At 38.5% G+C, this 14,852-nt stretch overlaps 1 protein-coding gene across 9 annotated transcripts in view; it reads left to right on the forward strand.

Moving 5' to 3' along the window:
- The window catches only part of NEO1 (neogenin 1), a 239,511-nt gene that overhangs the window by 69,541 nt on the left and 155,118 nt on the right, over positions 1 to 14,852 (forward strand). For all 9 annotated transcript variants that reach the window (XM_027553167.1, XM_027553159.1, XM_027553165.1 and 6 more), the window contains exons 2-3: positions 3,618 to 3,935; positions 11,697 to 11,972. In XM_027553167.1, coding sequence (XP_027408968.1) covers positions 3,618 to 3,935; positions 11,697 to 11,972 — 594 coding nt within the window. The remainder of the gene's footprint in view (positions 1 to 3,617; positions 3,936 to 11,696; positions 11,973 to 14,852) is intronic.

Raw genomic sequence — 14,852 nt, forward strand, 5'->3', positions numbered from 1 at the left:
CTGCTGGAGAAGGGATAGGCTACCCACTCCAGTATTTTTGGGCTTCCCTTGTGGCTCAGCTGGTAAAGAATCCAGTAAAGAATCTGCCCGCAATGTGGGAGACCTGGGTTCAGTCCCTTGGTTGGGAAGATTCCCCGGAGAAGGGAAAGACTACCCACTCCGGTATTGTGGTCTGGAGAATTCCATAGACTGTATAGTCCATGGGGCCGCAAAGGGTCAGACATGACTGAGCGACTTTCACTTCACTTCACTTACCTGCCAAGCAGTGAGGTGGGTGCTTTTACACATCTTCACAGAAATCTCCTTAAAAGGAAGCCATTATTTTATAGGGGAGAAAATTGTTTTCTAGGGGAATCAGTCCTGAATAATCATTGGAAGGACTGATGCTGAAGCGCCAATACTTTGGCTACCAGATGTGAAGAACTGACTCATTGGAAAAGACCCTGATGCTGGGAAAGATTGTAGGCAGGAGGAGAAGGGGATGACAGAGGAGATGGTTGGATGGCATCACCAACTCGATGGACATGAGTTTGAGCAGGCTTCAGGAGTTGATGACGGACAGGGAATCCTGGTGCACTGCAGTCTATGGGGTTGCAAAGAGTCGGACACAACTGAGCAACTGACCTGGACTGAGGGGAGAAGCAATTATTTTATAAGGGAGAAAGTTTTGAATACAGAAAGAAATTAACTAGCCCCGTCAGAGCTAGGATTTGCTACCATGTCTACCTGACTGCATTTTACTGAAGTTTTTTCCCACTTGGCTGTTTTTGCTAGGGGAAGGAGAAAGGAAGAACATTGAAGACTGAAGAAAAGGAAAGTGCTCTTACTATAATAAATTTTTATTGAATAAATTCACATATTTTTCATTTTGAAGTGTGATTGGAAAGGTAGATGCTATAAATTAGAACCATCAAATTGAATTTCTGTATTAGGACATTATGAACTTGAAAAAGAATTTCTGATCCAGGTTTGATTATAAGTGGACATTTGTTTTTTTAAATGATATATCTGTGCCGTAAAAGTTTTTCAAAACATGTGTTTATGAGTTAAAATCATCCATGTAATATTAACAGCTAGCCACTTATCTAACTTGAAATTCCCAGGAAAGGAGTTCTGCATGCTTAATAGATTCAGTTTTTGGAGGAGTTAGCTGTACAGGGCAGAGAGGGGACATTGATTGTTGTATAGGAAAACAAGATAGAAAACATTTGTTAATGCTTGAGTGTTGCCTGTTCTTAATAGATAACATTGATGTATTTGGTTGAGCCCTTAGAATGTTGAATTACTTGAACTGACTTTTAAATGTTTTAATTATAAATTGAGAACCAGAAACAAGAGAACCTGAACTCTCAGGAACAAGAGTTCAGGTTCCTGAATGGTGATAGTGAACTCTGAGAGCTCAGTATGGATGAAATATGGGATTAAAGACTGACTAGATGGAATAGGATGATCAAAAGTAATGTTAAAGAGTAAAAGAAATATGAAGTCCATCGACATTAGTGTCTTAGCTTAGAGTGAAGAGATAATTTTCCTAGGATGAGTAACACTGTACAGAGCACTTATATTTGTAGGTGTATAAAAAAGTTTGCTTATCCTTCTGTTCCATATTCCTGCTGCTATCAATAACTTTGAACCTCTTTAGGCAGTAAGACAGCTAGATATCTTTTTATTTCTGCCAGTATTCGTATCCTATGTGTCTGTGTGTGTTTTTTTTTTACTCTGGGTCCAGTACAATTTAAAAATAATTATTGGCTGCATAATTAAAGTATGCAGTGAGTGTTATGATTTGTTGATATTTGGGGGTAGGGGCATTTCAGCTGAAATGAGTTTCTTGTGGATATTTTCCTTTCATAAGATGGAATTCCATCAAGAAGTGTGAAATATTCTATCAAAAAGTGAGGAATAGTCTATCAAGAAGTGAGAGCTATTCCATTAAGAAGTGAGAAATTTGCAGAGACTTGGGAGCATAGAAGAGATCAGATAGGATCATTAAACCTATTTCAGAATAATTTGTATGGTGACTCTGGTTATAGTAAACTAAAATTAAACAAACAAGTGGATAGGGAATCAGAACCCTGGTGAGAAGTATAGGACGGTTTTTATACAAAGTCAGCTGAGAAGTGGGTGTCTGATAACACTTCTACTGTGACAAAGGAAGAGTGGTTAAATACAGTGGTGATGGATCTTTTGAAAAATAATCCTCTGTCCTCAACAAAGGATTAATCACCACCAACAACAGAAAATTTATTATTAAAAGGATGACAAGGATGCGTAAGCAATTGTTCATATTTTTTAAAGTAAATAATACAGAAATCCATGAAGTTAAAACCCTTCTCCCTATATGCTCTCCATCAGCAGCTCAATCCCACTACTCTCCCCGAGAGAAAACTCTGTTGACTGTTTAGTGTTTATTCTTCCAGACTTGTTCCTCTATATTTACATTTAAATATATGCACATGCACATATATACTCCTGTGTAGAAGGCAATGGCACCCCACTCCAGTACTCTTGCCTGGAAAATCCCATGGATGGAGAAGCCTGGTAGGCTGCAGTCCATGGGGTCGCTGAGGGTCGGACACGACTGAGCGACTTCACTTTCACTTTTCACTTTCATGCACTGGAGAAGGAAATGGCAACCCACTCCAGCATTCTTGCCTAGAGAATCCCAGGGACGGGGGAGCCTGGTGGGCTGCCATCCCTGGGGTCGCACAGAGTTGGACACAACTGAAGTGACTTAGCAGTAGCAGCACATATATTTTAATATAAGTGGGATCATCCTGTACACATTTTAAAACTTAAATTTTTTTATTTAGCAAATATATGCATTTTGATAATCATTAAGTCTCAGTATATGAATATACCCTAGACTTTTCATATTGTTCCCTTCTGGGCACACTATATATAGAGAGATGAAAGTAGCTTTATTTCTGCTTAAAGAAATAACGAAACCACAAAAGTAGTAGCACAAAACAAACCTAAATTTTTAAAAATAATCTTAGGAGAAAGAAAACCTTTTAAAATATAACAGGTTTACTTTTAGGTAGTTAAAATGTATTAACTAAAAATCAAAGTAGAAAAAAGAACATTTACAAAACATGGTTATCTATGCCCAAAGATTGCTTTTAGTCACTAGGATGAATAATCCATTAGAAAAATGGACAGAGTGTCTGTATAGTGACTTTATGAAAGAAATACAGCCAGTTAACATAGAAGAAATACCTTATTACCAAAGAATCATCTCAATTTTCTCTTTTACATTCTGTAGAAAATTTCACTTTTTGAATACTAGAATTTTAAATATTTCTAAATCTCATTATAGGGTTTATAATAAAACTTCTACTAAATATTCATATCATCTAGCAAGGCTGGGTTATTTCCAGTAGCAGGGTCTTTTTTCCTAAATGGGTCAAATTTTTATTTCCTAATAAAAAATAGGTTTTATTTATTAGATATGAATATGAATTTATTGGATATTCATAGTAAAATGACTGTATTTTTGTATCATACCTAAAGGAGAAGCCACTTGAAAATAATTTTTGGACATGTTATATCTTCTTACAGAAATAAAGGAGAAAAGTTTTGTTTACCTTTGTTCTTTTTCTTTATTATTTCTATAGGATCCAGCATTCGGACATTCACTCCATTTTACTTTTTGGTGGAACCAGTGGATACACTCTCAGTTAGAGGCTCTTCTGTTATACTAAACTGTTCAGCATATTCTGAGCCATCTCCAAAAATTGAATGGAAAAAAGATGGAACTCTTTTAAACTTAGTGTCAGATGATCGACGCCAGCTTCTCCCAGATGGGTCTTTGTTTATCAGCAGTGTGGTGCATTCCAAACACAATAAACCTGATGAAGGTTATTATCAGTGTGTAGCCACTGTTGAGAGTCTTGGAACTATTGTCAGCAGAACGGCCAAGCTCACAGTAGCAGGTAAGTTTCGTTGAATAATTTATTTGTATTTTCAAGTTTTCATAAAGAGTGAATCTTGATAAAAGTGGTATTATCCTAGAGTTTTCATTAAACTGGTTACAGCAAATACACTCATTTAACAAGTATCAATTGAGCATATAATGTGTATAGGATTATGCTTGGATTTGCTCACTCTGTAGGGAGAAAACTGGAGCACTTTTTCACTTTCTAATGGTTTCAAGGTGTTATCAGAAGTACTGAACCAGCTCTTTTAATCTTTTTAACCTGGAAATGACAAAAGTTGTGTAGGAAAGTTGAGCCACTTTGATTACGAACTTTTATCCTACCCCGCATAACCATTTAGTGTGATTCTGTAAAGCTTGTAGTATAGCCAGAGACTTTGTTCTTTATGCCTTAACCAGGGAAATGATATTTAATTGGATTTTTAAAAATCTGTAGGATGTATATATGTGTGTTTGTGTGTGTATACATGTGTGTGTGTATACACATATATAAACACACATATATATACACACATATAAACGTGTGTGTGTGTGTATAGGATTCCCAGGTGACTCAGTGGTAAAGAATCCTCCTGCTAATGCAGGAGATGTAGGTTAGATTCCTGGGTCAGGAAGATCGCCTGGAGTAGGAAGTGGCAACCTACTGCAGTATTCTTGCCTGTAAAATTCCATGGGCAGAAGAACCTGGCATCTACAGTCCTGTAGTCCATGGGGTCGCAGAGAATTAGACATGACTATGGGTGTTCATTGGAAGGACTGATGTTGAAGCTGAAACTCCAATACTTTGGCCACCTGATGCGGAGAGCTGACTCATTTGAAAAGACCCTGATGCTGGGAAAGATTGAGGGCAGGAGGAGGAGGGGACGACAAAGGATGAGATGGCTGGATGGCATCACCAACACAATGGACATGGGTTTGGGTGGACTCTGGGAGTTGGTGATGGACAGGGAGGCCTGACGTGCTGTGGTTCATGGGGTCACAAAGAGTCGGACACGACTGAGCAACTGAACTGAAGCATGCACGCATGCACGCATGTATGCCTATATGTGTGTGTATGAATGAAGAGTAGAAAAGTTGTAAAGAGAAAAAGGTCACTCTCTTTTAGAGCATTCCTATTTGAAGAATGTTGGAAAGTGCAATAGCAATTAAAGATCTAGAAGAGTAAGCTATGTTTCCTAAAGAGTTGTAGTGGACAAACAATCAGATCATTGTTTCTACACTTGAGAATCGGATGAAGTAAGTTCTTGTAAAGGGTCACATTGTACAAAAATTGTTTTATCTTTGGCTTATATTCTCACCTTGGTGAAATGTGAACATGTGAAAAAAGAGTATGTCTGAGACAGTAGTTTCCTATCTTATTCCCATTCCAGAGTCCCCCATCCCCTGCTCACTCCAGGTTGTATTAATATTTGCTCATTCACTCAGTATATGATGGCTCTTTTCTTCTTTGGAGCCAAATACTCAAAGTTGAATTTGAGTGTGATGTATAGCCACTGTAGTTATTTCATAATCACAGATTGAGGATTGGGGGGAAAAAAAGAATCAGGCCTCTTGACAATTTGCCTTTTCCTTTTTTTCTTCTTTCTTTTAAAAATCTTTTTTTGCCAGGCTCTTTCCAGTTGTTGAAAAATAAGTTAGCATTATGACTGACTGACTCTATAACTCACGTTCTTGAACTGGGCTTTTAATCTTGACTCATTCCTCTCAGCTGTCCCCCACATCCAGTCACCAAATCCACTGAATTCTGCTTCCTAATTTCTCGGTATTTGATTCACAGGCTCCTTCCTGAGGCTACTCCTGGTCATCCCTCAGCACAGCCTAGTAACTACCTGACATCTTGTTTTTTCCCTTGTCTTACCCATCTCCACTCTGTGGTCAGAGGACTCTTTCTCACCCTTCAGTGACTCTAATGTAAACTGCATCAAGTTAATGGCTGGACTCTTTAACAGGCTTCTTGAGTCCTTTCATGAGCTGGCCTCCACTTCTCCAACTTGATTTCTTAGCACTCTGCCCCCACCATCACCACCCTCCCCTCGTTTAGGCTCTAGCATATTCACTTCCCTTTCATTCTCTGCCTCTGGCCTTTGCTTATGGCTTCCTCACTGCCTATTAATCCTATCCTCTACCTTTTCTTATCTTTCTTCTCCTCTGGTTCATTCTTCCTTTTAGCTTTCATATCCTTTCAGTTCAGTTCAGTTCAGTCACTCAGTTGTGTCCAACTCTTTGTGACCCCATGAATCACAGCACACCAGGCGTCCCTGTCTATCACCATCTCCCGGAGTTCACTTAAATTCATGTCCATCGAGTCGGTGATGCCATCCAGTCATCTCATCCTCTGTCGTCCCCTTTTCCTCCTGCCTCCAATCCCTCCCAGCATCAGAGTCTTTTCCAATGAGTCAACTCTTTGCATGAGATGGCCAAAGTATTGGAGTTTCAGCTTTAGCATCATTACTTCCAAAGAAATCCCGGGGTTGATCTCCTTCAGAATGGACTGATTGGATCTCCTTGCAGTCCAAGGGACTCTCAAGAGTCTTCTCCAACACCACAGTTCAAAAGCATCAATTCTTCGGCACTCAGCTTTCTTCACAGTCCAACTCTCACATCCATACATGACCACTGGAAAAACCATAGCCTTGACTAGACAGACCTTTGTTGTCGAAGTAATGTCTCTGCTTTCGAATATGCTATCTAGGTTGGTCATAACTTTCCTTCCAAGGAGTAAGAGTCTTTTAATTTCATGACTGCAGTCACCATCTGCAGTGATTTTGGAGCCCCCCAAAATAAAGTCTGACACTGTTTCCACTGTTTCCCCATCTATTTCCCATGAAGTGATGGGACCGGATGCCATGATCTTCATTTTCTGAATGTTGAGCTTGAAGCCAACTTGTTCACTCTCCACTTTCACTTTCATCAAGAGGCTTTTTAGTTCCTCTTCACTTCTGCCATAAGGGTGGTGTCATCTGCATATCTGAGGTTATTGATATTTCTCCTGGCAATCTTGATTCCAGCTTGTGCTGCTTCCAGCCCAGCATTTCTCATGATGTACTCTGCATATAAGTTAAATAAGTAGGGTGACAATATACAGCCTTGACGTACTCCTTTTCCTATTTGGAAACAGTCTGTTGTTCCATGTCCAGTTCTAACTGTTGATTCCTGACCTACATACACATTTCTCAAGAGGCAGGTCAGGTGGTCTGGTATTCCCATCTCTAGGAAGCATTTTTGACTCAATATTTAAGTAAACAGGTTATTTTAATACAAAACCAAAATTCTTTTGCTGCAAACAGGATTCTGTAGGAGAGTTTAATATGCTTTTGGTCTGGATATCAGGAGGAAATAATATCTAAGCTAAGAGATGAATAGAAGTTCTTTTTAATAGTTGCATAGTATCCCTTATGTTTGTATATATTGTGCTTTATCTAAACATTCCCTTTTTGTCGAATACTGTAACATAGTGAACAAATTTTGTTAGTCTTTATTTCTGTAGTATAGACTGTTAGAATTTGTAATTCTACTAATAGCTGGATCATAGGGTATACTTTGTGTGTATATGTCATTTAAAAAGATAGCACTGAACTGTTGGCAGTTTCTCAGAGTGTTAACCATAGAATTACCATATGACTGAGCAGTTCTACTCCTAGGCATTAAGAGACATGAAAAGATATGTCCACATAGTTTGTACATGAATATTCATAGCAGCATTTTTTGTAATAGCCAGAAAGTAGAAACAGCTTACATGTCTATCAAGTGATGAATGGATAACTACAATATAGTTTATTCATATATGGAATATTATTCAGCAATAATGAGGAATGAAGTGCTGAGATATATATATATATATATATGTTCAGTTGCTCAGTTGTGTCCGACTCTTTGCGACCCCATGAACCATAGCACGCCAGGCCTCCCTGTCTATCACCAACTTGCGGAGTTCACCCAAACCCATGTCCATTGAGTCAGTGATGCCATCTAACCATCTCATCCTCTGTCGTCCCCTTTTCCTCCTGCCTTCAATCTTTCCCAGCATCAGGGTCTTTTCAAATGAGTCAGCTCTTCACATCAGGTGGCCAAATATTGGAGTTTCAGCTTCAACATCCGTCCTTCCAATGAACACCCAGGATGGACTCTCCTTTAGGATGGACTGGTTGGATCTCCTTGCAGTCCAAGGGACTCTCAAGAGTCTTATCCAACACAACAGTTCAGAAGCATCAATTCTTTGGTGCTCAGCTTTCTTTATAGTCCAACTCTCATATCCATACATGACTACTGGAAAAACCATAGCCTTGACTACATGGACCTTTGTTGACAAAGTAATGTCTCTACTTTTTAATATGCTGTCCAGGTTGGTCCTAACTTTCCTTCCAAGGAGCAAGCATCTTTTAATTTCATGGCTGCAATCACCATCTGCAGTGATTTTGGAGCCCAAAAAAATAAAGTCAGTCACTGTATATAGTAACATGAATAAACCTTAAAAGCAGTGTGATAAGTGAAATAAGTCACTCACAGAAGACCACATATCATATGACTTTATATATATGAAATGTCCAGAATAGGCAAATATATAGAACCAAACAAAAGGTAGATTGGTGGTTTTCTAGGACTGGAGATGGGAGGAATAAGGGCATGGAGTGGGTGGGAAAGGGGTGAGTGTAAGAAATGGGAATGCCTGCAAGCGAATACAAAGTTTCTTCGGGGATGATGAAAGTGTTTGAAAATTAGATTATAGTGATAGTTGCAAAACTGGGCATATACTAAAAACAATTGAATTGTGTACTTTAAATGGTACCTTTTAAGGTATATAAATTGTAGCTCAATTAAACTTTTTTAAAATGTTGCCAAAAAAAAAAAAAAAGGATGCTGCTGCATTGCCATTTTGAAAGATTATTGATTAGAGTTCTTTGTTTGCAAGGAATAGAAACTGGCCAAGTCAAATAAAGAAGAGGAACTTTTGAAAACCTACTAAGTTGATAGCTCATAGAATTAAATGTGAGAGGTCATTTTCCCTGGGCTGTCTCATCTCTGCACACCAGAAATTTTTCTTTGACTGTCTGTGCAGTACTCTAGCTGTGGGTATTTTGTGCCCGAAGGTGGGATGACTGGGTAGTCTAAATACAGACACTGTTAATCCCATCGTGTCAACCTCATATCTCACTCCCACTCTCCTTCTGCAGTTCTCCAGAGGCAGTAGGACAAACTGGTCTCCCACTTGTGAGCACAGGAAGCCGCAGCATTTTCTGCTTCGATATGTCAGTTACGAGTTTCTCCATCTGCTTTCCCTATCCAGAAACTTTTTGAAATCTCTTGTCTGCCAACTCCACATATGTTGTTGTGGGTTTGTATTTTTAAAAATTACTCATTTTCATGAGAGCACAGGAGGGAGAATATTTTGACTTTTTAAAAATAGAACTGGTTCTTGGTTTTATTTGATTCCCTTTTCCTGTTTTATTAGTTTCTGTGTTTATCTTTGTTAATTCTTCAAATTTTCTAATTTCTGAAAAGTAGATATTTGGCTAATTATGTCTATTTTTTTCCTTCAAAAGTCCTCTTAAAATAAAAAGATAAAAAATTGTAGCAGGGTTAGACACTTTTAAGAGTATTATTTCCATATGGAGTAATTGACCATCATAGAACTGGAAAACCTGAAATTATGTTTCTGATAATTTAATTTGTTTCTTTAAGGAAATGTTTCTTTAAAGAAACATTTTGTTGCAGTCTGAGCATGTTAAAGTCACTTAATTTTTTTTTAATTTTTATACAATTTTTTTTCCCCTTGGCAAAAACAAGATTATTGAAGAAAGAATGGAAAGAACACCTTAAGGAAGAGGTGGACCAAGCCAAGAGAGGCTCTGGCCTCATTTTTATATAATTTTTAGAGGTTACTTTCCCTGATAGCTTAGTTGGTAAAGAACCCGCCTGCAGTGCAGGAGAACCCAGTTCAATTCCTGCATCAGGAAGATCTGCTGGAGAAGGGATAGGCTACCCATGCCTGTATTCTTGGGCTCCCCTTGTGGCTCAGCTGTTAAAGAATCCACCTACAATGCTGGAGACCTGGGTTCGATCCCTGGGTTGGGAAGATCCCCTGGGGAAGGGAAAGGCTACCCTCTCCAGTATTCTGGCCTGGAGAATTCTATGGGCTGTATAGTCCATGGAGTCGCAAAGAGTCAGATCAACTGAGTGACTTGCACTTTCACTTCCATTTACAGTCATTATAAAAATGATTGTCTGTATTCCCCGTGTGGTGCGGTACATCCTGGAGCCTGTCTTACACTCAGTAATTTGTACCTCCCCCTCCGTTGTATCACACCCCATATTTGCCTCCCATAACCACTAATTTGTTCTCTATATCTGTTCCTAACCGTTACATTCTGTGGCATCTGCAGAGTATTTATGACTATTTTTTTGGTTAATATTTTATTTTGAAATAATTACTAATTTGTGGAATTGTTGCAAGAACAAAACCAAGAAATCTCATATATTCTAAACTCTTATTACCCAATTGTTAACATGTTACCAAATTTGCCTTATCATCTAATATCTGCATACCCACATAAAATTTTTTCTGACTCATTCAGGGTGATTTGCAAATGTTACCCCAGCCTGAATTCTTTTGTTTATATTTCCTAAAAACAAGAACCTTAGTAAACATCCATTGATATTAGGAAATTAACCTTAATAAAAAATACTATCATTTAATTGATAGGTACAATTCAGATTTCACTGGTTATCTCAGTAATGTTCTTAATAGCAGAAAAAGCAAAAGCGAAAACTCTGCCCCAGCATCCCTCTTCCTTTCCAGTCCTGGATTACAAGTTTAGTACTTAGTCGTTCTCTCTTTAGATTTTGACAATCTCATATCATTATTCAGTTCATCCTTGTCTCTTTTGAATTTTCTAGTTTTCCTCCATGAATGGATTCAGGTTTTGCATTTTGGGGAGGAATGTCACAGAAGTGATGCTGTATTCTTAGTGCATCATATCAGAAAGCATGTGGTGTTTTGTTCCATTACTGGTAGTGTTAGCTTCTGTTACTTGGTTAAGATTGTCTGTACTATGTCTCTCTACTCAAAAGTTAATAAATATTTTGTACTTTTAAGTATTTGGAGAAGATATAATTTGATACTCTATCAACATCCCTATTCCTCTTCCAACTCTCACTTAGTAGTTTTAGCATCCATTCTTCATTCTTTGCTGCATTAATCATCATTATCCCAGAGTTAGCCAGAGGGAACTCCTTTTGTCTGACTTCTGTGTCCTTTGGCTATGTCCGTTTTAGTCTTTGGGTACTTCCTTACTTTCTGTCACAATGTGTTCCAGACTTATATTTCCATACTGTAGTCCTAGAATCAGCCATTTATCCAAGAAGCATTAGTTCCTTTAGGTGGAGAATAGTATTTTAGAAATCATGATCAGGTCACCATATATATTCATTGTTACTGGAGTAAGATTGATTCTGGGCTCTTTCTGGACAGAGCTAGGATGTGTGTGTGTGCGTACATATTTGTAATAACTATAGGTGAAATGTATATATATAGATATTTGTACCTTGTTTTTTCAACCATGAGGAATCTGACTCCAGTAATTCCTAGTACATTATTCACTTATCTGTATCCCTGTATGTAGCCAATTTCCTGACCCATGGACCTTCTTTTTAAACCTGGTTCCACTATACTTGTGGCCAAACAGGCTAACTTGCTCCTGGTTTCATGACTAAAGTAATATTTAACTACATTTTATTTTTTTTCCTTTTCTTCATTGTCCAGGTCTTCCAAGATTTGCCAGCCAACCAGAGCCTTCTTCAGTTTACGTTGGGAACAGTGCGGTTCTGAATTGTGAAGTTAATGCAGATTTGGTCCCATTTGTGAGATGGGAACAGAACAAACAGCCTCTTCTTCTGGATGATAGAGTTATCAAACTTCCAAGCGGAATGCTAGTTATCAGCAACGCAACTGAAGGAGATGGGGGACTCTATCGATGCATGGTTGAAAGTGGAGGGCCACCAAAGTATAGTGAGGAAGCTGAATTAAAAGTTCTTCCAGGTATTAATTCATTATCAGGATTGATGGTTTTATATTTGTTAATGGGTAAAAATTGTCCTGTTAGAATTTTTTTAAATAAACATGGTTACAGGTGTGGTATGACATATTAATGCCAGCGTAAAGAGTTTCAGTTTCTTGCAGGGAGAGAGAAGAAGAAAACATACCGGAAAGATCGTCTCTAGTGAATAGATTGGTCAGTAAATATTTACGAAGCAATAAAGTACAGTCAGTATCTTTGGCATTCTTCTTGGCTAAACAAACATTAGCTCTGTGTCTTTTGTCAAAGCTCTGTCTTTTTCTGTCTCCTCCAGTAATATACTTTTTACAGTTCTCATACCTCCTTGTGATAGTTAAGTCTTTTTAGTTATAAGAATCACAGACTTACTAAGGCTAGTTCATATAAGGGATGGGCAGAATAGTAACTGTTAATATAGCAGCTCTAGAGATACTGGTGAGTCAGAGGTCTTCATAATGCTCCCTCGTTTTATGTCAACTTAGCTCTTCTCTCTGTCTTTCCTTCTTTTTCTGGGATCTCATTCTTGCTGCCCTTACTGGCTTTCCTCATAATCTGTTTTGTGTGTCTTTTCTCAAATGTGTAACTTCTGCTTTCTCATGCCATCCTCTCATTTGTGGCTCATCATAGTCCCTGTAACTTCTTGGTGTTTCATGACCTTTTACCTTCTGTTCCAACTGCTGTATTTCATATTTCTTATATTTCAAATCTGAGTTTATGAATATAATTGGACCATTCCTACCTTGTTTGGACAGTTTATATATATATATATATACATATATATATATAAATATATAATGATTGTGTACAGTTTTTTTTAGCCCATGGATTGGCTTGCAAAGGGAGGCCAACATTATGAGCAACCACTCTTGAGAGTATTCCTGATGGCCCTTGAACCGATTTTTTATTTAATGCAGTTTCTTTCTTTGTCATCATCATTCTTGTCCTTATTGTTCCTCAGTGTATTTTCAGCTCAGCAGCCACAGTTCTCTTTTAAGATGTTTATTAGATCATGTCACATGTTTGCTCAAAGCCTCCTAATAGTTTCCCATCTCAGAGTAAATGTTAAAAGCCCTTGGACTGTAAGGTTTTGTATAATCCTAATGCCACTTCCCTCCCCATCTATCTTCTTACATCTCATACCCATCTCTCCCTCACTGTGTGACTGTTGGCATCTGACATTTTTAGAACACTGCAAACATGCTCTTGCTTTAGGGTCTTTCTGCTTATCGTTTTCTCTGCCTGGATCCTCTTCCCTCAGATAGCTCTGCTTGACTCACTGTCTTACCTCTCTGCTCAGATATCATTTATCAGTGAAGCCTTCCTTGACCACTGTTCAAGACAACAGTCTTCCATTTCTGCCCCAGTGCTTTCTCCCCCTGCATTTCACTTGAGAATATATCACCATCTGACACACTATATCTTTTATTTGTTGTCTCTCTCCCCTTATTAGTATGTAAGCTCAACTAGGGCAGAGAATTTTGTCTGCTACTGAGAATGGTAATTGGCACACAGAAGCCAATAAATATACAGATTTGTTTGTTTCAATAAAAACTTGAAAGTGAAAGTGAAGTCACTCAGTTGTGTCCGACTCTTTGCAACCCTATGGACTGTAGACTACCAGGCTCCTCCGTCCATGGGACTTTCCAGGCAAGAGTACTGGAGTGGGTTGCCATTTCCTTCTCTAGAGGATCTTCCTGACCCAGGGATTGAATCCCGGTCTCCCGCATTATAAGCAGATGCTTTACTGTCTGAGCCACCAGGGAAGTCCTAGTTCAAGGTAGGAAAAGAAAGAACTAGTGCTCTATAGCAATGTCTTCCAACCTACTTTCTGACTTGCTTTTATATAGAAGAGGTCTTATTTCATGGCAGACAGAGGTGATATTTTTTCTCTGAATCTGTGTTATCAATCACAAATCCTCCAAACCAGGTTGAGGTAAATAAGATTCTTGGTGTCAAAAGATGAACCACCATGAAATATCTGAAACAAAAAATACAGATTGTTTTGTTTACCTAAGGGAGAGCTATGTTTGTAAAGCATAGTCATCTTGAATAATGCAGACTGCTAATATCCTGTGAAATTTTTTGAAAAGCATTGTTCTTGGTTAGGAGACTGGGTCAGGAAGATCCTGTGGAGAAGGAAATGGCAACCAACTCCAATATTCTTGCCTGGAGGATCCCATAGGCAGAGGATCCTGGCAGGCTACAGTCCATGGGGCCACAAGAGTCAGACATGACTTAGCGACTAAACCAACAGTCTCCTATAAAATTTTTTGAAAGACATTGTTCTTAGTGTGTTGGTTAGGAGACTGGGATGGGTTGATGTCAGTAATAGAAACATGTTTTATCATTGGTTACAGAGATGAGAACAATGTCAGCCTTAGAAGCAAGGGATTCCACCACTGAATGGCTAATAACTTTTAGAGGCATTGGATAAACTCATTGGTTGGCTTTCAAAGCATGTTCACTGAAGAGTTGTGCTGAACTATTAGACAGTGTTTTGTTACCATGACTACAGAACTGTCATTGATTAGTTACACAAGTTTAAAGCCAGCTCTGGTGGTTGTCAAAATGGTTATAGAACATGTTTTCCTAAGAGTTTGGAGCAAAGAATCTCATCTCTGCCTGAGAACAGTCTTTCTTTTCAAGGTTCGATGCACGATACTGGATGCTTGGGGCTAGTGCACTGGGACGACCCAGAGGGATGGTATGGGGAGGGAGGAGGGAGGAGGGTTCAGGATGGGGAACACATGTATACCTGTGGCGGATTCATTTCGATATTTGGCAAAACTAATACAATTATGTAAAGTTTAAAAATAAAAAAAAAAAAAAAAAAACTTAACAGTAGAAAGATGGTACTGATGAAC

Source organism: Bos indicus x Bos taurus, chromosome 10, assembly GCF_003369695.1.
Source record: "Bos indicus x Bos taurus breed Angus x Brahman F1 hybrid chromosome 10, Bos_hybrid_MaternalHap_v2.0, whole genome shotgun sequence".
NCBI lineage: Eukaryota > Metazoa > Chordata > Mammalia > Artiodactyla > Bovidae > Bos > Bos indicus x Bos taurus.